Source organism: Hippocampus zosterae, chromosome 12, assembly GCF_025434085.1.
Source record: "Hippocampus zosterae strain Florida chromosome 12, ASM2543408v3, whole genome shotgun sequence".
In the NCBI taxonomy this organism is placed as follows: domain Eukaryota; kingdom Metazoa; phylum Chordata; class Actinopteri; order Syngnathiformes; family Syngnathidae; genus Hippocampus; species Hippocampus zosterae.
Genome location: NC_067462.1, coordinates 5247272 through 5273180, shown reverse-complemented (window position 1 = coordinate 5273180; position 25909 = coordinate 5247272). Strand labels below are relative to the sequence as shown.

The 25909-nt window shown below is 43.4% G+C and overlaps 1 protein-coding gene and 2 long non-coding RNA genes across 3 annotated transcripts in view; 2 read left to right on the top strand and 1 right to left on the bottom strand.

The window, feature by feature from the left end:
* Nucleotides 1-17802, top strand: part of LOC127611731 (uncharacterized) — a 29722-nt gene extending 11920 nt beyond the window's left edge. Inside the window, exons 3-4 of the long non-coding RNA XR_007965437.1 lie at nucleotides 249-344; nucleotides 16558-17802. This is a non-coding gene — a long non-coding RNA (uncharacterized LOC127611731). The remainder of the gene's footprint in view (nucleotides 1-248; nucleotides 345-16557) is intronic.
* Nucleotides 17803-19292: 1490 nt separating this feature from the next.
* cdca7a (cell division cycle associated 7a) lies at nucleotides 19293-24916 on the bottom strand. The gene is made up of 10 exons (XM_052082446.1): nucleotides 24788-24916; nucleotides 23703-23843; nucleotides 23482-23604; nucleotides 23196-23399; nucleotides 23044-23118; nucleotides 22161-22349; nucleotides 21959-22087; nucleotides 20757-20906; nucleotides 20517-20653; nucleotides 19293-20436 (listed from the first exon to the last, which is right to left on the bottom strand). The coding sequence occupies exons 1-10, from the start codon at nucleotides 24806-24808 to the stop codon at nucleotides 20403-20405; spliced, it is 1203 nt and encodes a 400-aa protein (XP_051938406.1). The 5' UTR covers nucleotides 24809-24916; the 3' UTR covers nucleotides 19293-20402.
* LOC127611728 (uncharacterized) lies at nucleotides 22271-23451 on the top strand. Its single transcript, XR_007965435.1, has 3 exons — nucleotides 22271-22420; nucleotides 23032-23134; nucleotides 23224-23451. It is a non-coding gene; the product is annotated as an uncharacterized LOC127611728 (long non-coding RNA).
* Nucleotides 24917-25909: the final 993 nt, after the last annotated feature.

Genomic DNA, 25909 nt, shown 5'->3' with positions numbered 1-25909 from the left:
CCAAATGTGGTGCTTCTTTATCTATTACTTGTGTTGACATGGTAATTGCGTCGCCCTCATCTGTTGTAAGGTCTCTTCGGCAAAACATTTCGAAGTGACACTCATGCAATTATGCTTGAGCTGACTTTTCAGCCAAGGATGACTTTGTAACTGATGTTTTCTTCCTGTGTTTATTTGTCTTTTGTACAAACAATGTTCCTTATTTAATTTATTTCAGTAGTTATTGGAATATCATTTGCGTTCCTCAGGGATCCAACATGGGGCCACTGCAGTTTTTTTCCCCCGATCAGCCATGCATTCCTGCCCTATGGTTATGCTCATTCCCACTGTGACATATCCCAAAGGTGAGTTTTATCTTTCTTCCCTTCTTCCCAGCACAAATTGAACTTTTCATTGACACTATAAATTCAAAATACAGGTCCGTTTTTTGTTTGTAAATGAAAATATCTTCTCTTTTTCCATACCTGAATAAGTAAAGGTGAAATATTTAAATAATTTGGGGATGCAACAATTAATCGAAAGCTCATCGTTTATCTAACTAACTGATCACTATTTTGATAACCGATTGATTGTTTTTGTGACCTTGTTTACTTCAAAACTAATCAAATCCTTGGAATTCCAGCTGCTCATTAGCAGTGATGCCCTGTTTTATTTATCATAATTTTTTAGGATGTAGATTAAAAAAAAGAAGTGAGAGATTAAAATAATAATTTTAAGAAAACAAATTAATCAATCCAGTTGACTTTGACAGTCTCTGAAGCAAATTAGCTTTTACAACATTTTGTAATCCAAGTTCAACTGATTTAAAACCTCCTTAGAAATCAGTCAAATGTAGGAACGAAAAAGAAGAGCGAGAATAAAAAGCCACACGTTTCCGATGAGCACACCAGCAAAACGGCATCTGGAAAGATTCCAGCTGCACGACGGCAGGCTGCCAACCTGCGCCTGCTACCAGATTGGGTTTAACACGCCAGATTGATTGTAATTGTTTGATCAATCCAATGTTTGTGAGCGCTAATGCCCTTTATTATGGTTTGTTTTTCTTTCTTGCTCTTTCCTCGACTGATTCTTCTCCCCTGGGGAGGGTCCGTGTCGCCAGTTGTGTTGCATCACTTCTTTTCAAAATTGGAGTCGACATGTAAAAGCGTGTCATTTGCAGCCCCCCCCCCCCTTCAATGTAAACATAAACGTTTAGACTGAGATCTCAGACTGCTACTCCGATTAAAAAGTGGCACTAAAAAAAAGATTAAATGGACACACTTTTTTTTTTTTTGTAAAAGCAGCATTCCGCGTTTCACAAAACAGCAGGTGAACTTTTGTGGAAAAGTTTTTTTTTTTTATGTAGAAGTTTTTTCATGTCTACTCACGGCAAAAAGAGGCACCCCTCCCCCTTCCATCCCCCTTCCAAAGTGTATAAAGTGCTGTGTGGAGTGCAAGGTAGCCCAATCATAAAGAACTAATTTGCCGGTATTGTTGGACGAGGGTTTCTTGCAGTTCGGTTAGAGTACAAATGCAATCCAAGAACAATTATGCCATTTAGTGGGAACAGTATGGGGCTGGTGAGAAGTGTACATTTTTGCAGGTAAAAACAAGTATGTGACTCTCCAACCTGATTGAAATTGTTCTGAGCTAAGTGTTGATGCCGGGTTTTTACTTTGGGCCCTTTGATTTGTTTTAACTGCCTTGATTTTTCTTTTTTTCCCCCTATATTTTTAACCAAAGTTGTTTGACTGTTGAAAATCGTTATTATTACTCACGGAAAGAATTTTTATTCCCATTCTTAATCTGTAATCGCCCCAAAAATGCCAATCCGAAAGATCGTACACTGAATAATTTTGAGAAATAATCTAATTTAAAAAAATGTCCCCCCACTCTCATCATTGCGATTGTGATTCTAGATGCATTTCTCTTGTTTTTTTTCTTCCAAGATCCTCTTCCCATGTATTTTTTTTAAACATCAAGCAATAAATTAAACTGTTTTACTGTATCGAAGTTCAGATTTATGATGCAGAAATGTTTTCGTCTTGAAGGTTATGCGTGAACTGAAGTGGAGGCAAAAGAACCATGAATTTATTGAGCTGTTGGTTGACTTAGCTATGTCTGACTCTATCTAGACACCATGTCGATAAAGGCATGAAATGTATATATATACATACAGTATATATAAAGATAAATTAAGCCAACCAACCGACCAAGAGAAAGCTTTTTTTTTTTTTCTCCCCAGAATTCGCATCCTTTGTAAATCATGATGTCAATTTGAATGTGATAAATTGTCCAGCCGTAAGTGCTGTTTTTAGAGTGCAGTAAAGTTCATGGTCGAAACTTACCCGAGTCCTCCTGCGAGGCTTGACTTTTAAAAGTTGACTTCTGCTGATATTTGTTCTCATCAGTAAATTAACAACCTTGCTTCCGCCATTCAGGCCACCTCGCTGGAGCTTAAGATCGGTCTAACTGCCGGAATTTACAACTCCTCAATTTTTCACACGACAGAATCAATACCGGGACTGAAGAAGGGGGATAAAAATTCATGGTATCTTGCAATTTAATGGTTGAAAAGATGCAATTTGAAAGATCATAAATTGTGAAGGCGCTTCCGCTTCATTGCTCTTGATTCAGTGCTTGCTGTTCGAACTTGATTTGCGAGTGTCTGCAAAGTGTGATTAACGAGGCGATCAATGTGCAGTGCAGCACACCATGGCCCTCCTAATGCTCTTCATTAGAATAAATAAAATAAATTGACTGCAGCTCTATGAAAACTCCGTAATGGTTAAAAATCAAAGAGTGTCGTCCCCCCGCAGCCGCGATTTTAGCTCCTCTCGGCCTGCGTCCGCCTTGATCCCATTATCCTGCCGGCCCCGTTAGCTGGAGCCAGCGAGGACCCCCGAAGGAGGCGTAGCGAAAAGAAGCGCAGTCTCGGTAGGAGCAAAAGGGGGGACGGCGGGCGCAGGCTAGCGCCGCTGCTTAGTTGACTGATAATCATAAATGGCAGCACTTTGTCGTCGCCGTGTTCGGTTTGCGGAGTATGAATGCATGAAATGGCATTTGAAGCTCGGCTGAACGGTCACTCTGCGCTCTTGGAGGCATATTGTTTGGAATAACATTTACCGGGAGCATTTATTCCACTTCACCTCATGTCGCCGTGCCAGACGGTTCGAGTGTTGCGTCTTACTTGGCTTTAATATTCATCGCTCCGGGCCGCTGTCCTTTTATGCTTATTATTGTCTCGACAGGTTAGATACACAAATGGCCGCAATATGAGTCGTTACAGACCTTCCAATTGATTTCCTGCCCACAAAAATCAATGTATGTTAGCAACAAATGATTCATATTTTCATCTCTCTCCCAGGAAAAGCCAAGGATTGACACAAGGGTTCATGTCACGTCTCATTTGCTTACAATCTCACGGCGAGAGCTATTTGGCCCGCTGCTGCAAACGTCGTATTATAATAGCGGCGACATCAATACATAGCTCGGCTGCTGTCTCTCGGATGCGTACTTTGCCGCACTTGTTGTTTGGCGAGGAGACTGGAGGTCGTAGGTGGAGATGTGTGTGTGGTGTGTGTACCATGTTGGTAATCTTGAGGTACACGCAGTAAAAACACACATTTTTTTTTCTTACTCAGGAGTTAGTCCCTCATGTTTTTCAACATCACTTTTTTATTTAAAAAAAAAATCTGCATGTGTGTAGTACCCACTTCACATGAACCGTTTACAGTTCGTTGAAAAGTGCATTACATAAATTGCTAATCCCTGGTCTTGAATTACTATTACTATTGTTTATACTGGACTAGGACTAACAGAATTCTGAAATTATTTAGTCCCGACTATCACATCTAAAAATCTTTTACTCTAAACTATTAATAACTTGAACTTTGTCGCCACGACCCGGGTAGGCTGCTCTTGCTGGCTGAATCAACCCAGTCAACCAACACTTGTCAATATTTTGAAGCCAATCTAATGTTGCCTCTACTGTATCATTTCTTTTTTATGAGTAGCTTTTCTTCTCAAATTAACGCTGCATCGTCCTCCTTCACAAGAACCGACGACAGTTCGTTGAAAGTGCATTCGGCGACCGATCCCTCGTTTACGTTACTACGAGTACTGTTTATTTCTTTAAACTGCATTCCATGCGACAGTGGGCTGTTTCGAAAGGCATTTCCTTAGTCCTTGCACTTGTTTTGCACCCTTACATGTAACCAAAAAGGTCCATTTGCTAGTATAGACCATTCACCCCCCCCCCCCCCCCCCATGTTGTGACCCCATCACAAAACGTTGCCTTGGAGATCAAAAATGAACCCCAACAGTACCCTATTTTTCCTGACAGTGTTTAACACCCCTTTGTTGAGGCTACTTCTTCTTTTGGAGGGGTGGGGGGTGGGGGGGTAGTAAGACAATAAAACACATGTTAAAGTTAACCTTTCATGCACGGTATGGTATAATATAGCGTGACATTTTTTTTTTCTCACGCAAATTCCTTTGCGGTGTTCCTCTCCTGCTCAGCCCGATCTTGATGAGCTCTCTGCCCATTAAACGTGACCCGAGAGCTCATTTTACACGCAGACGTTTAATTGCGTGTTGCCGGGCTACTCGTCTTATTAGGCTAAGTGCCGACTCCTTTTGGTGACTCTGCTGAGTGAACGCGCCAGCCGCAGAACTTTTCCACCTCGCTGCTCCCCCGCCGCTCATTACCGCCGTCATCATCACACAAGTCACTTTCTAATAGATTTGTGTCAATTTTCCAGATGAAACCATTCCTTTCACAGGTTTGACCCCGACTTGATACTTCCCGATGATTGCAAAGTGTTCGGAATTACTGTGCGAGAAACACAATTAGACAGATTGCGTCTCCTGGATATAACATGCCCGTATATGCACTCGGGTGTTTTTAAAGAAATGGACTTTATTCGGTTCACTCGCCTCGCCCGCTCAGCCTTTGGTGACGGAATGTTCCTCTTGTTTTCAATCTCAACATCATGGGGTGTACCTAATATTGTGACCAGCGAGAGAGCAATTCATTCTCTCTTCCCGAGACACCCGGCTCGAAAGGATTGTTGACATGTCAACGTGGCTTTTGTCCAAGTGGTCGCTTGATGCAAACGTGTCCTGTCGAGGGGCTTTTTTCACTGACCAGAATGGGAGTTTCCTTGGTTGCCTTGTTTACTTGAGATATAGTCAAAGCCCGGACATGGTGGACACTGATATCTTCCATAAGAGAGTCCTGGATACCCTCGTGTAATTATTCTAGCGTCATGGACATTTTCTGTTGTGGGTTTTTTTTTTTAGCTTTTGTTTTTGTTTTTGTTTTTCTTTCTGTGATGATTTCCCTTGGTATCTCTTTACAAACGGAAGACAATGTGCACAAATATTTGTATATTCTCATTGTCTTTCAATTCTGCTAATATTCCGCAAAGACTATTTTTTTTTTTTGGCCTGAAAGATGCAGAGGAGCGAAGCAGAATTAGCATTCTACGGTTATACAACACGTCAAGCTCGTCTGGATTTTTATGGAGTTAAGACGGTTACTTGGCTGTTATGTCAAGTCAAGTCAAGAGTATTTCTCGAGCACTTTCAAACAGCCATCGCTGCATACAAAGTACCGTACATGGAGCGATTTAACATGCACAATAAACAGTAAGACAAATCGGTAATAAAGGCGGTAGAAAGCACCAAGCGGTAAAATCAAGAACAAATCTAAGTCATGCTGAGTCAAACGCCAAAGAATACAAATGTGTACAGTACACGGGTGTTATTGCGTTCTAAATTATCGCTCGCCCAGCTCTTGTTCCGAGAGAGATGACAGACCCAATGTTGGGTTATTTATACCCACCACCTTCGGATGAGGATTTGACCCAACACGTTGGGTTCAAGGGTAAAAACTGCCGCTATTGATGAGTTAAAGACAACCCATTTCTTGGGTTAGCAAATTATCACTATAGCTGCGGTTAAAAATAGATCTATTTTTTTAAATGACATTTTATAATAAGAAGCATCATCGCTGCCCTGTCGGGGGCCACCACAGCAAATCACTCGCATTATAGGCACAGTTTATACACTGGTTGCCCGTCCTGGCCCCATCCATCCATTATTCTGTGGGAGGGGCTTCCACTCGTACCGGGATTTGAACCCCAATCGCTGTTTCCCACTTAGCCAAGTTGTAAGAATGTAACGTTTAAAATGACAAAATTCCCAAATGTCGACTCGCTACAGCTCTTCAGCCCCCCCCCCACGCCCCCCTCCTCACCCCCCAAAATCCAATCTTCGACTAAATTCTGCTTGGTCAAAATAAGTAACCCAACATTGGGTAAAAGTCACCAGTTCAAAATCCACAGCTACGCAGTGCGTGGGTGAGGAAAACAATTCCAACATTTTAACGGATTCTTTTTTTATTCATTCATTCATCTTCCGAGCCGCTTGATCCTCACTAGGGTCGCGGGGGGTGCTGGAGCCTATCCCAGCTGTCTTCGGGCAGTAGGCGGGGGACACCCTGAATCGGTTGCCAGCCAATCGCAGGGCACATAGAAACGAACAACCATTCGCACTCACACTCACACCTAGGGACAATTTAGAGTGTTCAATCAGCCTGCCGCGCATGTTTTTGGAATGTGGGAGGAAACCAGAGCACCCGGAGAAAACCCACGCAGGCCCGGGGAGAACATGCAAACTCCATACAGGGAGGCCGGAGCTGGAATTGAACCCGGTACCTCTGCACTGTGAAGCCGACGTGCTAACCACTGGACGATTCTTTTTTTACTTCATCGTATTTTGTGAGTTCGACGCTTACATTGTACGAGTCCATTTTCATGCCCCCACCCCACTCCCCCAAAAAGTACATTTAATAGTGTTGCCTCTTGAGCGGCGAAGCGATGCTGCTCGCCTGCTCTGGTGATGTAAATGCAACAATGTGGTGAAACTCGGTCTACTCATCATCCTGCGGCATCAGAAGCATTGGCGGAGGGGGGTTGGGTGTGGGGGCACGTGGCTGTGAATAGGCCTCATCAGTGAGGGCAAGGGTTCACGTCCTCATATTAGTTCTAAAGGAGTCACCGTGCTCGACCCAAGGCAAAGAAACCCCTAACGGCAATTATTTGCAATCACTCAATGTATTATTCATTCGAAAAAGATTTTCCTGTTCTTACACCGACATAATTTGCTATTGTTCGTACGAAAATGGGAAGTAAAAGGGTGTCATTGTACAAAGAGCGATCCCCCCCTCTCCACCTCCACTTCCCCCTTTTAATGACTGCTTAGAAGTCTGCATAAACTTTCAAAGCGCAAATGAAACGGAACCTCGTTGTCCACCGAGCCTCGGTGAGACTGACGTGAGGCGGCTCGCCTCGCCGTAATCATTAGGCTGTTTTCGTTGACCTCATCAGTGTGTATTGTGCTCCGAGATGCGCGCGTGACACGCGGCCGCCGCCTCGGGTGAACGTCCGACATAATGCCTCAACAAAGTAACAAGTAGTCGCGCAATTACGCCAAACTTTGTCTCGGGTCTTTCGTCCACACTCTCCCGTCCCTTTTGCCTTCGATTTTTCTTTGCAAAGTACAACATTCTGATTGGGAATGAAGAAAGAAAACAAAAAAGAATATCACGCTAATTAGCAATTTCATCACGTCGCATTGTTGTTGTTGTTTTTTTTTCCACTCTGCATATTTCTGCCTTCCAGATAGGAATGCAATTAAGGACAGTGTTTTATTTGATTTTTTTTTTGTGCAAAATTATTAAAGTAAGGCGGCCCGGTAGTCCAGTGGTTATCACGTCGGCTTCACAGTGAAGAGGTACCGGGTTCGATTCCAGCTCCGGCCTCCCCTGTGTTGGAGTTATGTTCTCCCCGGGCCTGCGTGGGTTTTCTCCGGGTGCTCCGGTTTCCTCCCACATTCCAGAAATATGCATGGCAGGCTGATTGAACACTCTAAATTGTCCCTAGGTGTGAGTGTGAGTGTGAGTGTGAATGGTTGTTCGTCTATGTGTGCCCTGCGATTGGCTGGCAACCGATTCAGGGTGTCCCCCGCCTACTGCCCGAAGACGGCTGGGATCAGCTCCAGCACCCCCCGCGACCCTAGTGAGGATCAAGCGGTTAGGAAGATGAATGAATGAATTATTAAAGTAGTCGTAATTAGGGAGGGATGAGGGGGCAAAGTGATTCGTATGGAATATATCCATGAACCTATAATTTTTTTGCAGTGCAGGTGCTTCATTTATACATTTAGTTTACATGATACAAATTGTTTTTGTCATCACTGGTGGGGCACACAAAAATGTCACTTTGTTTCATCTCCCCGAGTGCTGAGTTGTAAAATGTTGGATCCATTTGGGTTTATTTTCAAGCTGGGTCCAAGTCCTTCAATCCAAAATGGTTTGTTTGATGCCGCGAGTTTCACCCAGCTCAAAATCAGCCCCAAATTGAAACACCTTCGCTCATTACTGCAGTTCAGTGAAAGAAGAGAAACGCACACGGTTCCCTTAAAAGATACATTCCTGATGTCATTTGCGTTCGTTTGCCGAGAACGAGAAAAGCGCAACAAATTCAATCGAATTGAACCTGTAGGTTGAGGAAAATGTAGAAAAGAAAAATACACTTGACGCCCTGGTAAATAAATAAAACCATGATCAATGGGAAAGATAAATTGCAGTCCAAGTCTTACAGTACAAACCTGGCAGCCGCCGCAATAAACATCTTGCCGCGAAACGATACCCGACATGCTCTTAAATTGTGCGACTGTTTCTAATATTTTGCCCCGATATGCTCCAATCGCCCCCTCATCATTTACTGTTGGGATAAATAATGCATGCAGGAGGAAATGAGTCCAATTAGCAAGCAGTTTGGGATCCATTGATAAAGTCGAGGCTTGGTTCTATGAGAGGCGGGGGAAGCCGTGTTATCAGTCAGCCCCGAACCGATTAGCATCTGGAAAGGAGGCGGGGCCGAGCGCCCCGGTTCAACCGAGTATGTCCACAAACCAAATAACTCCGACGCGGGGCCGACTGGCAGTCATCTCTGCGGTTGGGTGCCCGACTCCATCAGACAGTCAGCTGCGGAAAGTCGTTCTCTCCACGGGCCGCGCTGAAACACAAAAGGGAGCGTCGGGGCGCCTCCTCTTACGCTCATTTGCCGCACAGTCATCGTTGTACGGCGTTTTGGTGGTGTACAAACACGGTGGAGAAACCCTCGTTCAATCGCCATTGTCACATCGCGTTTGTTTACCAGGTCCTAATCATTTATTTATTTTTTGTTAGGAGTGCGGGGCCAATGCCGATAACCGATTAATCAGACGATTAATGATTAACTAAAAAAAAAATAGTGAATTAATTTTTTGGGGCCCTTAACACTTTTATCACAATAAAGATATGAATTACAGGCAACAAACAAATCAGACAGTTTTTACCGATTTTAAATTAGGTAATATCGGCCGATTAATCGTTCAGGCCCTGCTGACCACAACACACTCGCGCTCTTTCTTCCTCTCTATACATATACTGTATGTATATATACTTTCTTTATTTTTTAACCAGGCGGCCCGGTAGTCCAGTGGTTAGCACGTCGGCTTCACAGTGCAGAGGTACCGGGTTCGATTCCAGCTCCGGCCTCCCTGTGTGGAGTTTGCATGTTCTCCCCGGGCCCGCGTGGGTTTTCTCCGGGTGCTCCGGTTTCCTCCCACATTCCAAAAATATGCATGGCAGGCTGATTGAACACTCTAAATTGTCCCTAGGTGTGAGTGTGAGCGTTGATGGTTGTTCGTTTCTGTGTGCCCTGCGATTGGCTGGCAACCAATTCAGGGTGTCCCCCGCCTATTGCCCGGAGACGGCTGAGATAGGCTCCAGCACCTCCCGCGACCCTAGTGAGGATCAAGCGGTACGGAAGATGAATGAATGAATGAATATTTTTTAACCACATCTCCGTTTAACCTGTAACGTTTTACCGACTTTGTTTCTCACATTGGTGGGATGAGAATTACAGTAAGAGTAATGATCCACACGTTTTCATCCATATTGACATTTTTTTTACCTCCAACATTGACTAGAATTGAGTCAATGTGATGTCAATGGTCCGGCCATCAAGGGATGGCTAATAATCAACAGCTAACACATAATGACGCCTAATGAGTGAGATTAAGTTGATTTTCTTGAATTATAGAGAAAAAAATGTGCATGAAGCATGTCTGTGGATGATGTGATGAGAGACTGATTTTAATAGATGGTCAATCCTGGGAGAGGATTTGGGGCGGGGGGGATAGGGGGGTGCTTAGCGGCAGCACAGAGTTAAAAAGCAATGCCGTGTGGCTTCTCCCAAGACATATTTGACAAAGATAATTAGATGGAGTCGACACCAAGACGCTTCTTTCACCTGAGGACATGATGAAGGATTCTCAGCTTTCGGTGCGGGAGGTGGTGCGTTTGAGTTCAAAAATGGCCACTCTCTCATTTTCAATGTACACCCCCCCCCCCCCCCCCAACATGTGCAGTATGTCCATACAGTACATTCACGTCAGCCGTTGCTATTATGGGAACAGTAATGACTAGCACATAATTAGCCCTCCCACTCCGACTCGACTGCTGGATTTCTTTCATTTCAAAGCATAATTGTCTGTGATTGAATCTGAGATAATTCTATGTTCTTTTTAGGGCGAGGTGACTTTCCGCAGGCGCGATGGAAGGTCTCCCAAGGACCGTGAATTCAAAGGTAAACAACACGCCAAATACGCGCCGATACTTTCAATGTGCCTCTCCCGATTTTTCCTTCCGACGCCGGCAAAAGTCAGATGAAGCAAAGTTTAATTAAGTCAAAACCTGTTGAGGAAGGTTTCCAATCACGCGCGTCAGAATGACTACATTGAGCGTATTCATCTCCGGGCGATGTGCTGTCTCTTTATCCAAATGTTCTCCGGAGGGACCCTCAGTTAATTGAATACATTAAAGCCAAGCGCCGGGGGCTTTATTGATATTTTTTTCCTCCTTTGCTCAGACTTGTTTAAAGCCGACCGACTGCTGTTGTTTGGGCCCCCTTCTAGAGTTGAAACGGTCTCGACGCTGGGAGTGCCGTGCAGGATTGGTGCTTTGAGACGACATTTGAATGCAACCCAGAGATTTAATTTGTTCATTAGGACCGCTGAGCGTCAAATGTGTATCTTCTGCGCCAGTCGGTAGCAACAGTGTTGGGAATACAATTTGTATTCTTTTTTTAATTTTTTTTTTTTAACGGCAGCTACATTGACAATCTGGTGACCGATTCATAGTGATTCTTCCCCCCCCCCCCCCCCCCCGTTATTCGATCAAAAAAAAAATCATTATATAAGTTTTGCGGTTTCGCTTTTATCGGTGTCATGAATTCCATATGTCCACCTGCAATGAAGGCGTCTGAATGGGATGTCACGAACCAGTCCGAGAGCGGGACCCGCGCAACACGTATCGTAAAAGAACAATTTGAGTTGGAACACCTTCTTAACGCTTTATTATCAAATAAAAGGATATATAACAACGGCAGAATTTGAGCTTAAACAAGCAGCGTGACTGCTCGTGAATTATGGACCTCGTGTGAAGTGTGAACTGCGGACGGTGGCCGTCTGCCGTAGAGTGCTACTTGAGGTGACAACGCTCGGACAAGAGCCATTAGTCAACCTGCTCTTCACCTTTTGTTGTCGCATTCCTCACGGTGACGCCTGAAAGACACTTTTGCAAGCGCATTATTCGCTCGTTAAAAACATGCTACGACATTCATCTCGCGGTGACAAAGTCAAACTCGAGAGTTGCCCAAAAAACGCAATTGCGTGAATTTTTTTTTTTTAAAAGAAGAAATCAGGACGAAAGTGGTTTAAGTTAATCATTATAAAAACGTGATGACAACATTGTTTTTTTACAGCAAGACAAATTTCACTAGAAATAGCAAAGCGGCGTTTCAATTTTGTCAGAAAGTTAAAAATTCAAGAAGTTCAAAAGGCTCCCAAAAGCAGGCAAAAATGTAAAATGTGTTTGCGCGAAGCGGCTGTTGAGGAACAAGTTTGACTTATTTCAACGAATATGAAGCTGAATGAAAAATCTAGTTTTGATTGGTAAAATTGGAAAAGAGCCCGTGCCCGTTTAGCTGCCATTTGCGTTGAAGCGCCTGTGGCTAATGCCAAACTATAGCTGAGGTTTTTTTTTTTTTTTTTTTTAACTTTTGAGATCTGGATTTGCCACATCGGCTTCCTCTCGGAACTACCTTTTAATCAGGTGTCACCAACATTTTTGAGGGTGAGAGCAACTTCATGTGTACCGATTGTGTGAAGGGCTACCAAATTGATACACGTCTGAAATAACATATTTGTCCAAAATACCTTCAATAATATGAGAATGTGTTATTTTTAATACTTGATGATTTAAATTGTCAGACTTTGATCGTGTTTCGAAATGTCTCACAGTACTGGCAATGTTTGCATTTTTAAATCATAATTTCTACTAGCAAATCACAATGTCCAGGCACTGGCGGGCTACTCAAGTGGTCTTCACGGGCTACCTGGTGCCCGCGGGCACCATGTTGGTGACCACTGCTTTTAATCAAAGAAAAAAACTGGGAAAAAAATATTTTCAGTTCCAATCCAGTGTTAGCTTCAACAATCCAATTTGAATAACATTCTAACTTAGCATGCTTCCTGTTAGAGGCCTGAAGTAAGATTTAAAGTGAACAAGGTGATTAAGAGCCGCCGTGCCGGGCGGGCTGCATATAATGAATAAAGATCCCAAGTTTAAAAAAAAAATCCCCCCTTCTTCTTCTGCCTGGTGTGGGCAGCCTTTAATCACCTCCCTGACAGGAATAACTGCTTTCATTTAACCTTGAGTGAAGATCATGAATTGTAAAGCGTTTAATTGGAAAGACCATTGAAGGGACAGAACGGAGCAAATTGCCGCCGATTGAAAGGCCCGAGTTGACAGACAGTGGCGGCGAGAGGCGCCACAATTAAAGCTGATCTGTATTCACTGGCCATGTCACCCGCCGCTATTAGCGACGGGCCCCGTTTGATCATCTCGGGCGAGAAACTTTGCACGGCTTTTCGCGTTTTCCACCACGACGCCGTGTCCAAGGAAAAAAAACCACGAGAAGAGTCGTTTATTATTTCCATCCGCCAACTAATTGAAACGTTCCCAAATCAGAAAAAAAAAATAGTAACAATGCCGTCTTTGTGAAACGCTGTAATGACGTCCTCTCCGCGGACACTCGGTCCCAGCGAGGTGAGAAAGTGTGTCAAGTGGTAAGCACTCAAATGTGCAGTTAATTGTTTTCTTGCGGTTGACATGAGAGAGAACAAATTCAATCTGTGTGCCAGACGTGTCCTCTGCGACGTAGCCAGAGCAGCGTGGCCCGAGCGAGCAGCCCCAGGGTCACATTTTTACATTTTGCCAATTATATTTAGGCAGAGATTTTCCACAAACTACAAAGTGTTATTTAAATGAAAATAGCTTTGGGATTATTTTTGTTCACTCGATGCCCCAAAAGTGAAACCGGGGAGCCCCTCCGAGTGCCTGAGGGGATCTCCACAAAAAAATGAATTTATAGTTTAATTTCACTCTATTTGAACTCATTTAGTCCAAGGAGAAAAGATTGTTTTGGGGGCATGTCTCTTTATTGCAGAGATCTGGATCAGCAGTGGCAAAACTGTGTTTTTGCTTTTTGTGAAATCAGCATGTATTGTATTGTATTGTTTGTTTGTTTTTTTGTTGTTTTTGTCTCGGCCACGTTGTCATTAGGATTTAACTCAGGGGGCTGTTACAAATGCGGAACCACCTCAGCATCTTATTTCATTGAGACGACAAACAAGAGGATGAAATATATGCAACCAGAGAGTGAATTTGAATCATTTTTATTTGAATTTTCAGTTGCTAACTTTCAACAACTGCGTTGAAAAAAAAACGGAATCTGAATCGTACCTTTTGAAATTGAGCAATGCGAATTCAAAGGGTGATTCAAATTCTGTTATTTTACACTTTTTCCCCCCCTCTACATTCTCACCTGACATTACATCAAAGTAGTAGTATTCTTAAAACAAATGTCTGTCACTAAATAGTGTCATTCCAGATCTGACTTCCACTACAAATGACCTCAGCAAAACGAATTAACAACCAACGTATAATGTAAGACATTAAGAAACCCTGAAACGGTTCTCGTCATTGGAGTGAAAATAAGATGGCATGATAGCAGTTGACAACAAAATTGCAGTGTTTGGTTTTGCTGAGTGCTTTTTATTTGGGGGGAGGGGGGACTTTATTCGCAAAGATTTGAGTACTGGGAATAGGGCGCACATGTACAATGTTTTCCAGATGGAGTTAAATAGTGATTGAGGGTAAGGGGATGAAATAATAAAAAATCAACAAAAAAATAAAAATCAAACGTGCTCAAGTGTAGTTCATGCTGCCCCGGCCATGGTGCAAACAATGTGTGCTTCTTTTAAGTGGTGCAAATAATGCCCAAGATTATAACGTGGTGTCTGGCGCTAATTATCGCTCTCTCTCTTTCTGTGTTGTTTTTAAGAGGTAGCTGGCTTCAAAATACATTTTGTCATGAGAGATAATGTTAAATGGCAGATGTCATGACCGCATGGGCCTTTCAAGCAGACAAATTTGTACCCATTTTTCCTCGGGACAGCTGTTGAAACAGGTTTGAAATATTAGGGAGTTCGTGCCTTCTCACTTCGCGGCTGCTCACTCATACGTGATGTTCTCATGCTCAGTGAGAGTTTTAAGATTGACAACATGTTGTACTCGATTCCAAAGTTCCAACGCCTCCTCTTTCTATGCCGCTTATATCAAAAAAACGCTGGTTTTCATGATATGAGCTGTCACTTGGACAATTTATTTGTTTTATTTATTTCATTTTGTCTTGAGTCGCTTAAAATTTGCGGTACCAGCTCAAGATGGTTCCAACTTTACAACAAGCTGCAGATAGAGAAAGATTCTTCTTCTTCTTCCCCCCCCCCCCCCAAAAAAAAGGCCAAATGCTTGTTTATTGCCACACCCAGTTGAAGTTTATACTAAAAGAGACATAAAACAAAGAGAATTACACATCATGTATTTCACTAAACCACATAACTTTCCCTTTGGGTCTGCTAGCTTAATGCTAATGCATGAGAATCCTGCTAGACAAGCTAACAAAACTAGCATTGAAAATGTGGTCGTTTTAAACGTTTCAACAAGTTATATTTGAGCACACATTATAATTCCTCTGATTTTATTAATTCGTGTTTCTATAAAGTATGGTTAACTGTGCTTTTTTTTCCATATTCATTCCATAAAGGATATAACACCTGTGACACTGATGCTAGCCCAGTAGCCAGGCTACAACGTTTTGCATTGTTTGTTAGCAGTAGGCTCAACAGATTTGTCTACGGCAAAATTTGTTAAAAAGTTATTAGCATCACTGTATGTGTTTTGTATGCAATCATGTGTCATTTTGTGACCTTGTGCATGGAAATTATGTGCTGTTCTGTCTGTTTTACGAATTTGTTTGGACAATATGTATCCACTGTTGTAAAAAAGTCCTCTCTGTGTCTTGTATCCATTCCGGATTCACAAGCACGACGGCAACTAGTGTGACAAACGGTCTGAAGGACTTAATGAAGTAAAAATTAATGAAGCACGTGAGCAGCAGCATATCAAGGCCGTAAGCTCCTCCATGCCCCATTTATAATGTATGATCTCAATAAAATCGATCTAATGTACCAGTTCTCACTCGAGGTTGGAATAGATTTACAGATAACGGCCCAGTGTTCCCCCTGGTCATAATTAGACCCCCAACCTTCTACCTCCCGCGGCTAAAATTTTCCTTGCTGGAAATCTCAACTTTCACAACGATGCTCAGCCTTTTACAGCGGTGAAACTCCCGATGTGTTTATGGATTGTCTTGCCCTGAATTTCTAAACTATGACAACTGGATTGACGAAGCCGAGCAAAAGTTTGCGCAATTGAGTTGCTGTATTAGAGCTCCCCCGTTAGGTAGCAACGAGAATGACAGTTCCAACAAAACAAAATCTGGGAAATGGGGAATTTACTTGAATGCCAAGTGGAGTTCATAGCTGAATCTGTCGGAAACGCATTGCGCATTTAGTCAACTTTAGCTTTGAACGGCATTATTTAAACTATACATTGGCTGATTGAATTTCAATGACAGCAGTGGAAATTCCCATATTGCGTTGGCCATGCAAGGACGTCACTTTTGGTCAATTGCTTATTCAAATCTACATTTATGTGAATTATTGTGGTTTGATTTTTGTTTGTTTGTTTACTTGTCTCAATACATTTTTTAATTATTCATTACGCAGTATAAAACTTTCATTATTCTTTGATGTGAGGATGTTGAAATATAAGTGCACAGTGTCCTTTCTAGTCTCCAAGTATTTGTCTTGGAGAGGGCGGCTCATCAATTACCAGTAAAAACTAACGGTAAATGTATCCATGTGTACGTATGGAGAAGCCAGCCACATGAAAAACACAAGCGTCTGCATCTCGCATGCAAAACTGCACGTCTCACCTTATCACACTTTCCTCTTAAAAAAACGGCACTAAGTACACTTGTGCTTTTCTTTTGTTAGGGCGACTTGGCAATTTCCAGCGAGATGGACCAACTGCAGACAGCTCTTTGCTTTTGATAATGTCACCGCGACAGCAGAACCCGAGTGCCGCTTCCATCACCGTGAGGAGGAACGCCTTTGGAAGCCTCCTGCCACTCTCGTGCCGGATGCGTGGACCTCTTCTCAGGAAACTCGCACCCAACTGGGGGTTTGGTTTGTAGGCTGACCAACATTGTCATGTTGTGTGTGTGTGTGTGTGTGTGTGCGTGCATAGTTTAAAAAAATGTTTGGAGCAAATTACTTGCTTTGTCACACTGTCAGAAGCAGTTTACAACAGAGACTGGAGGAGTCACAGAAAGGCATGGAAGTGGACAACCATAGTAATTAATTTGAATCAAACACCTGAATTTAAGATGTTAGCTAATAAGGAGCCGTCCTTTTCAAGAACAGCAAGTTGTGAAAAAACTAGTGAACAGTTGGACATTTGAAGGCTTGTTTTAAAATTCATCCAGCAATTACAGGATCCCAACATTTTTTGGGGGGGAGGAAAGGCAACCAAAAAGTAAAACCTTCCTTAAAACGCAGTCACAGAGAAAGGCGTTGAACACAGAGGCCCGACAGCTTAAGTTGGAATTAATCAGTTGATAGTGACCCCATAGCTTGTGTGTGATTGTGCCCCCACGACTTCCATTTATTCCGCTTTTCGTCTAGGCTGAAATCGGCACGGACCCGCAGGTCTCTGAGACAAATCAGCAGTCTCCACGTTTCCCCGCAGCCGTAATGAAAATATCAGTCAATCAAAATCTTTATGACGCCGTCAAACCGCCGCTTATCTCCACATGTGCATACAAATAGAAGCTGCAAGTGCTCAATGCGCGTTTGAAGCTTTACGGCCGGCAGTACATCACCGGGACTGCATTTATACTGTCATTCTTTTCACTCTGGGAGTTGATAACTTTACCCGAAGTGACACAAAAGTTTAAATATTTGAAAAACGCGTTCATTTCTACAGGTCCTGTAAAGTTTTGGGTCAATAATAATTTAACTTAAATATAATCAGCAAGACGTGCGGCCACACTGGCAGACATGACTGCTTGTGTCTAATAATTCATTCATTCATTCATTCATCTTCTGAGCCGCTTGATCCTCACTAGGGTCGCGGGGGGTGCTGGAGCCTATCCCAGCTGTCTTTGGGCAGTAGGCGGGGGACACCCTGAATCGGTTGCCAGCCAATCGCAGGGCACACAGAAACGAACAACCATTCGCTCTCACACTCACACTCACACCTCGGGACAATTTAGAGTGTTCAATCAGCCTGCCACGCATGTTTCTGGAATGTGGGAGGAAACCGGAGCACCCGGAGAAAACCCACGCAGGCCCGGGGAGAACATGCAAACTCCACACAGGGAGGCCGGAGCTGGAATCGAACCCGGTACCTCTGCACTGTGAAGCCGACGTGCTAACCACTGGACTACCGGGCCGCCGTGTCTAATAATATGAAGTTTAATGTGTATGTGTGTGTGCGCGACAGGTCACGTGATGCACGGCTGCACGGGTGCCGTGTCACAGAGGCCACTTTCAGCATCCCCCATCCCTGCCCCTCCCTCACAACCCCCCTGACACCCCCGTCCCTCGGTTAGCGGTACCCCGCAGCCCGCCGCCACACGCTGCTCATTTACTGCTACGCTGGTTTTCATAATTAGCACCGCGAGGCCTCATTAAATCTGCTCTAATGAATAAATATTGTATTTCATAGCGTGATTAGCAGATCAGCTCAATGCTGAAGTGTTGTAAACAATTACTTGGCCAAATATTCATCACCCCAAAGTGGAAGATCATTGGTATTTAAAATAGGCGCCGGATTCTCAAGTGCATCGTTATAATCCCAATCGTAGATTTGGAAACGTTCCATTTTGACAGGAGTTGTGATTGTATTTTTTTTTAAATGCAATTTTGTTGTCTGTCATCGTCAATTATACACATTTTGTATTGAGATATTGAAGCCCAAATTTACATGTCCCAAGAGAGTCAGACGCTTTCATAATACCTGAATGTTTAATGTTGTAAATCAGGCGTGGGTGTCCAAAGTTGGACTCGCTGCATTTTTATTGGCCTAGCGCATATGCTAGGATTAAAATAACACCCAGTCTGCATCGAAATGTTTAAATATTCTCTGACTGCTGGGACTCGGGTCTTTGTTATTTATGAACAGTTCTAAAGAGCAGTCAGCGTGATCACAAAACGTGCTGGAAATAAAAGCAAATTAAAAAAAAGAGCTGAACAGCTGAACTTTATTTTGTGGGGTTAGTTTAAATGAGGGCAAGTGTGCGCTGACTCCCACCTAACATGAATTTGAATGTGACGAATTCTCAACATACAGTAGCTACACCCAAGATTGAGGTGGGTGTGTACATTTATGCAACCAAATTTGAGTGTTATTTTTACTTCTCCCCAAAAATCGGCCTCACGATGAAGCGGTCCAGAGTTCGATTCCTGCACCGCCCTTGCTGTGAGGAGCGAAAGAGGGTGGATTTTGTCCATAAAGAAGCATCGTTGGTGAGTCTTATGTATTTTATTGAAAGTTCTTATCCATTTGTCACACGGTATTGTGAACTGTTATATTGAGACTTTTGGGGGGGGGGGATTTATAGCAAGATAAAGGTTGAACTCCGTTTCTTGCTTCAGTAGTAATGATATTCATCCTCATGTCTCTCCTTCTGTAACGCCGCTTCCCAAAACAGCAATTGATTCTTAAGTCTGAGGTGACACTTTATCACTGCAAGGATTATGACTTTAATATATATTATAAAAAAAATAAAATTACAGATCAAGTAACATGTTTCCAAGCAGTGGGTTCAAACCAGAAATGACTCCACCTGCCCCGAATGAAATAATCCCCGTAGCAGTCATCATGTGTCCAGAATCACAAGGGTGAGCAGAAAATGAGCCAGAGCGCAGGATGAAATGATTTACAGGTACAAGACTCCCATTAGAGAGCGCTAATTGTTTCCACGCCATTAGCGGCGGTTATCTAATGAAGGAGATGTGAGCGGTACAGTACATCACATCGAGCTCTGGGCGGGCGGTGGACCCCTGACCCCCCACCCCCCACCCCCGGCCTGTGCCCTTCCAACAGGACACACCTGGAACACTTTTTAACATGAACATTTACATTTAACATTTACAAGAAATTAAAAAAAAAAAAAAGTTCAAGTTAGAGACCACTGTGTGAAATCTACATTCACATAAAAAACAGCAGTTCTAGCTATGTAAGAAAATATTAACAGTATTTATATCCGCTCATGAAAATATTCACATTTCTTAAAGCTTTACAATGATTTGATGTTATTGGTCCAGGAATGTATTTACCAAAAATTAGCCTCTTTAACCGTCTAAGCTAGGGAAATATCGTGACGGACAGAATAATTGCCAGCTCTTAAATGAAAAAGGTCAAAGGTGCGTACAAGCCGATAGGATTCACTGAGGGCCATTTTTTGGGAGGGGGGGTTGGAGTGCGAGATGAGAACTGCAAATAAAATCAAGATAATGACATCACCGGTCATGAAACATCCGTCAAAACGGACTGTGGTGATAAAAGATTGAAATAAATGGCCAACAATGAAGTATCTTTCTTTGAAATACAGCAAATACTTGCGCATTGGTATTTTGAACTGTAAAAATGACAAAAATGTTAATTCCAGAAATGGCCATCAAGCCATTAAAAAAAACAAAAATAAAAACTTGCGAATTATCCCAGCTGATCAACTCAAGTTTTCATTTCAAATGCAAATCCCAAGAAGGAAAAACCTAATCTGACGGCACAAAAGTGTCAAAGTTTCCAGTTCGGCGTCTCCATTCGCTGCTCATTACTCGCTATTCTGTTCCAGCTCCTTCCTCAAGCTGCGGAGAAAAACGACAATTAAAACCACAAGGTCAACAAACTACGACTATTTAAGAGAGAGAGAGTTCTCGCCCGTCACCTTTTCAGGTAAGCGTGAACATTGTCAAAGCCGTGATATTTGGCCAGGTAGACCAGCACTCCCGTGGCGCAGTGGCCGTCACGGGCGCGGCAGAAGCTGCAGTTACAGATGCCCCGGCACGGCGGGCAGCGCCAGTCCTGTCGGGGACGACGAGGCACGCGTGAGGGTTCGAACAACGCTTGCAAAGGGGGGTGAGACGGCCAATACACGCATACACGTGTGAATCTTTTCGCAACTCACCGCGTCCAGCAGGGCGTCCCGCACTTCTTCCCCGTAGCGGTTCCGAAGGCACGGGCCGCAGAACTGACCCCGGACGCCGACACATTCCGGATTGCGGCAGTTGGTTTTGGTGTCGGTTGTTTTCTGGCGGCACTGGTGGCAAGTGGTGCCCTGTTAAGAGATGCGGAGAGAAAAATGACTCCCCTTTCCCACGCGCAAGGACATTGAGGGCATGAATAGTAGAAAATATGGAAAATGCTTGAAATTCACGGGCCGAATTTTGGTCCCAACACTTCCCTGAAAAGTAGTGCTCTCTTGGGCTCATATTGAAGTGATTTGAGGAGTTTCATTTAGACAAAAGTAATGCTTTTCCGCTGTCCTGGACCAAACAAATGATGTTTGCGTAAGCTGAGGGGCTTTTTTTTTAGATTCAAGGAGAGCTTTGACGCCATCTTGAGCTCAATTTAGTTGAAGTGAGTTGAGTAACGGGCGGCATGCCGGCCTCACAGTGCAGAGGCACAGGGTTCGATTGGCCTTCCTGTGTTAGAGTTTACATTGTACCCCTGCCGTGCCTGCGTGGGTTTTCTCCGGGTACCTCTGTTTCCTCCCACATTCCGTAAGCATGCACTGCAGGTTAACGAAACGCTCGAAAATGTTAAAATAAGGTGTGATTGCGCGCACGATAGGTTGTTCGTCTCTGTGTGCTTTGCAATTGGCAGGCAACCAGTTCGGGGAGTACCCTACCTACTACCCGAAGATCGCTGGGATAGGCTCAAGCACGCCTGCGACCCCTTGTGGGGATAAGCAGATTAGAACATGGACGGATGGAGTTGAGTAGCGACTTTCCACCAGCTCGGGACCAAGGAATTACTGAAATTTCAAGTGAGTTGACGCGCTTCATTATCCGCCATCTCTGTGCGAAGGCACTATGTTGAGGTGAGTTGCAGCGCTTCATTCCGCTTTACCGACACCGTGGTACCAAAGAACTACTGTGCATTAAAGTGAGTTCAAAGGCTTCATTTATATAAAAGTAGGCCTTTGTCGCAATTTAAAAACAATTTGTTGCCGTCAACTGCTCGCGGGTTTACAGAGGTTAATTGTAACCACCGCTATTTAGTGGAGCAGCGTTAAATGAACTCTACATCACTAGAAATTGGATCATTTTTGAACGGGAGGGAATCACATCTCCGGGTGTGTGGATGGTGCGTTCTTGCCGGACTCACATTGACGCTGTTGTACACCTTCTCCCTCACGTTGTCGCAAATGCGCTCAAGCTCGTACTCGGTGACCTCATCTACGGGTCGCACCACGTGAGGGAAGGCCTTGGGGCCGTTGCACGAGCGTTGACGAACCTGGACACCAAACGAGATTGGCTTTAATCGCAGTGTTAAGCAACAGAACGGCAACGACGTCAACGCCGCTTACCGGCTCATCCACTACTTCGTAGTAGCGGCTTCGCCGCACCAGGCTGAACTTGTCTTCCGTCTCTTCCTCTTCCGGTGTCGGGCTGGGCGGTCCGTCCACTAGCGTGCGAGAGCGAGTGTGCGGCCGAGACAGACGCTCTGAGCTCCTCCTCAAAGTTTCGGGCATGTTGCGCCGAGGTGTACGTTGGGTCTGATATGTGATGAGAAAGCACCGAATCAGAAAGTCGTCTGTGCTTGTTACCATTACGACTGTAATCTCCGGTAAATTGAAATTATTATAAAGACATTATTAAAATTAAAAATTATAAAAAGATTAAAATGATCCTGTTTGGATGTGTTTTCTGCTCCGTGTGTGTTTTAAGTAGCATTTGCTTGAAGGTTTAAAACTCCCGCGATGTTGATGCTAATTTATGTGCGCTGATGGCAGCTAGCATTAAGCTAGCAGACGTTCGTACAACATAGAGTGATTGTACAGTACATGTCTGGGTAAACATTCTGGTGTTTCAAGAATACAATGCTTAAGTCGCTTTTGTTGTAAGTCGTTTGTATACAGTATGTTGCTGCTCAATGCGTTTAAGTAGCATTTGTTTGAAGCTACCATAACAGCGATGCTAACTTTTGTTTGGTGTTTGGCTAGCGTTAAGCTAGCTAGCCAACCTTAGTTGGACCAAACCTGAGAGAGACTCAGAAGAGGCGCTAAGGAATACTAAACAGTAGTGGGATAAATTTAAATGTGTTTTAAAATGTGTAAATATGTTTAAGGCACGCGGAAGCGGTAAAACTATCAAAACAAGTTTTTATGGTCTCTCTCTGTATCACACATTTTCAGCTGTTACATGTGGCATATCTTGATGTTTGATTGGATGGTTTAGGTGCTGTTTTACCTTGGTGGATGCAGAGGTCATCGTTTTGGGGAAGAGTCCTGGTACTTTGTTGAGCTCTGCCATCAGTTTAGCGAGCTGAAACAAAACATGGGTGAGTGAAAAACGGAAACCAGTCCTATCACTTCACTTTGGACAAAGCAAGTCTTCATTACCATTTCTTTGTTCTCTTTAATATTCAAGGCTCTCTTGGTCATGAAGTTCTCCTCGTCCTCATCGGAGTCCAGCACTTGAGGTCGAGGGAGGGGTTCGGATGCGGGCCTTTTAGCGCCCGCCTTCCGGGTTGGGAAGGCAAAGGCCACCTTCAAGAGGTTGGACCGACGGCCACGTCCCGCAGGCTCAGAATTGGGATCTACTTTCTGGAAAGATTGTTTTTTTTAATTTTATTACATTTCTCCTAAAATGATGAAACATTCTCGCCCGTGCATTGTTATAACTCACCATCGCTTTGATCCGAGTGTTGATGAGTTCCTCCTCAAACCCAGTGCACGCATTTTCCTCCGCAGTGGCCTTCTGAGCCTTTGACTTGTCAACCAACCGCTTTGACAGTCGGGAGCTGCCCCTCTAAAAAAATAATAATAAATAAATAAGACAAACCGACGTTGCTTGCGCCACAGCTCAGAGGTTTAATTGCCACCCGTTAACAACACACGTGTTATTACCGTGTTTGCGAAGCCTCCGTCGGAGCCAAAACTATCGCAGCTGTCGTCCGAGGAAGAGGAGGATGTCTCCATGGTAACCAGGGGGACACTGCGGAAGCTCCTCAAACTCATCCTGGTGGATGGAGGCTGGGCTGCTGCATGCTGTAGTAAAGTAAGAGAGACATCATGACACTTTTTCCCTGCGTGGGTTTGCTACACGTACTTCCACATGGCAAAAACATGCATGGCACGTTAAATGATCTAAATTGTCCTTAGGTGTGATTGTAAACGCGAATGGTTGTTCGACCCCGCCTACTGCCCAAAGACAGCTGGGATAGGCTCCAGCATGCCCCTCGACCCTACTGAGGATAAGCGGATTTGAAAATGGATGGATGAAGTTAAACTACCACAGGTGACATTTCACAATTCCAATCATGAAACAAAGAAAATAAGGACTTGATCCCTAATCAGTCAATGACGAGTAATTTTGAGCTCACTGCAAAATGTCCTAATTTGGGGACGACAAGCAAAACTGTCTTACAATGAAGTTGAGATTAGATTCATCACAAAGTCTAGGATGTGGTTAAAAAGTGCTCTTCTATTCAAAAAAGAAAGAACATTGCTAAGTGAGCCTCGAACATCTGAACAGTAGTGTACATTTTGAAACGTAGTATTCATGTTCAGGGAGTGGCTGAAATAAGTAAGACGTGAAATTATGAAAAGATTGACGTTTCATCAAAAATTTGCTAACATTTGAGCAATGACTTTTGGACAAAACAACGTGACAAGGCGTTTTTTTAAAACTATAATTTGCTCGACAATCCAAGAGTCAACTCATTGACACACGAGGCAGTACTCAAATGTAGTTGCTGTTCCCCCTGTGCAAAGGTGCTCAAATTCTATTCACCTACCAGTCAAATACAGTACATCAATATTGACTTGTGCCAATGGGAGCACCCGTTTCAGATTTTTGTAGCAGTTGCGAATGAACGAGGGCAACTTTTCGATCCAATTGTTTCCGGTTAGTAAATTCGCCTGGCGTAAAACTAAATTCAAAACGTCGTTTGGCAGCAAGAAATACAAAAAGCAACTATTTGGTGTGTTACCTTGGAGCGTGTGCAAGGCATTTTAGTCTTCGAAGCAGTTTTCGGCGTGGAGACAGCAGGATACCGCACTGTTGCTCGGCTTTTGCGCTCTGCAGGGAACAAAGCACAACCGCCCCTGAGAGCGCGCGGGCCACGTTCGTTTCCCGCGCCACTGGAATGTCCTGGAAGCTAAATAAAATTGTTCACACGTTTAAAGGGAATCGTGAACATTTTCTTCTGCGGGACAGGCAAAGTTCCTCGTGTTAACATCATTATCGATAACATGTTTTTATATATTTGTATTTGAACGGCACAACTGAAAACAGATTTCATTTGTAACGAACAAGTGTATGTATCTTTCATGTGTTCCGTCGTGGCGCGAATTTTTTCACTTTTGAATTTGCATACAAGGCGGGTAAAAAGATGGATTTCCCTCCAACTTTGACTGCCCGAGAACAAACTCCAAAATGTGCCGTTTAATGTTTACTGGGTGGATGACTTCGCCCCAAAGAATTGACTTTGAACTTCTGAGTGTTTCTGCAATCCACAGAGGAATTGAGAGAATACATGTTTCTCATTTTATTTTCTACCAATGTTTTATAATCTGGAATGGTTTGAGAAATTCATACTGAACTGTTGAATCATTTGATTGAAATTAACATGAATGCATTGTGTGAGTGAAAAAATAAATGTGGTTAATCTTTCGCTCTAATATCGGGCGTCTTGGGGAGAGTAACATGAAATTGGATCTGCAAATGGCCAACTCATCTGAAGTTTCGTGGAAATGCCTATATTTCTGTTTTGTAACATAAATATGTAGCAGTTTATGATAGTCTACTTACATTAAAAATAAAATACTATTTTTTTAAAGATTATACATATATGTAGGAGACTTTGACCAAACCTACTTCCATGACCATCTTCCAGCTCCCCAACAAAACACGTGACCTATATCCACAAACCGAATTCATTGTTACGCAAAATACATTTTGCATATCTCCGGGGAAAAAAATGGATGTGTGCTTTTCATGTTTGGTCTTGGACTTTCACTTGTATAGCGCTTTATGCTGTTATATGCTTACTGGAAAAAAAATAAAATTAAATAAAAAATACAAGCCACTTAATTAGGAACAGTGTTATCAG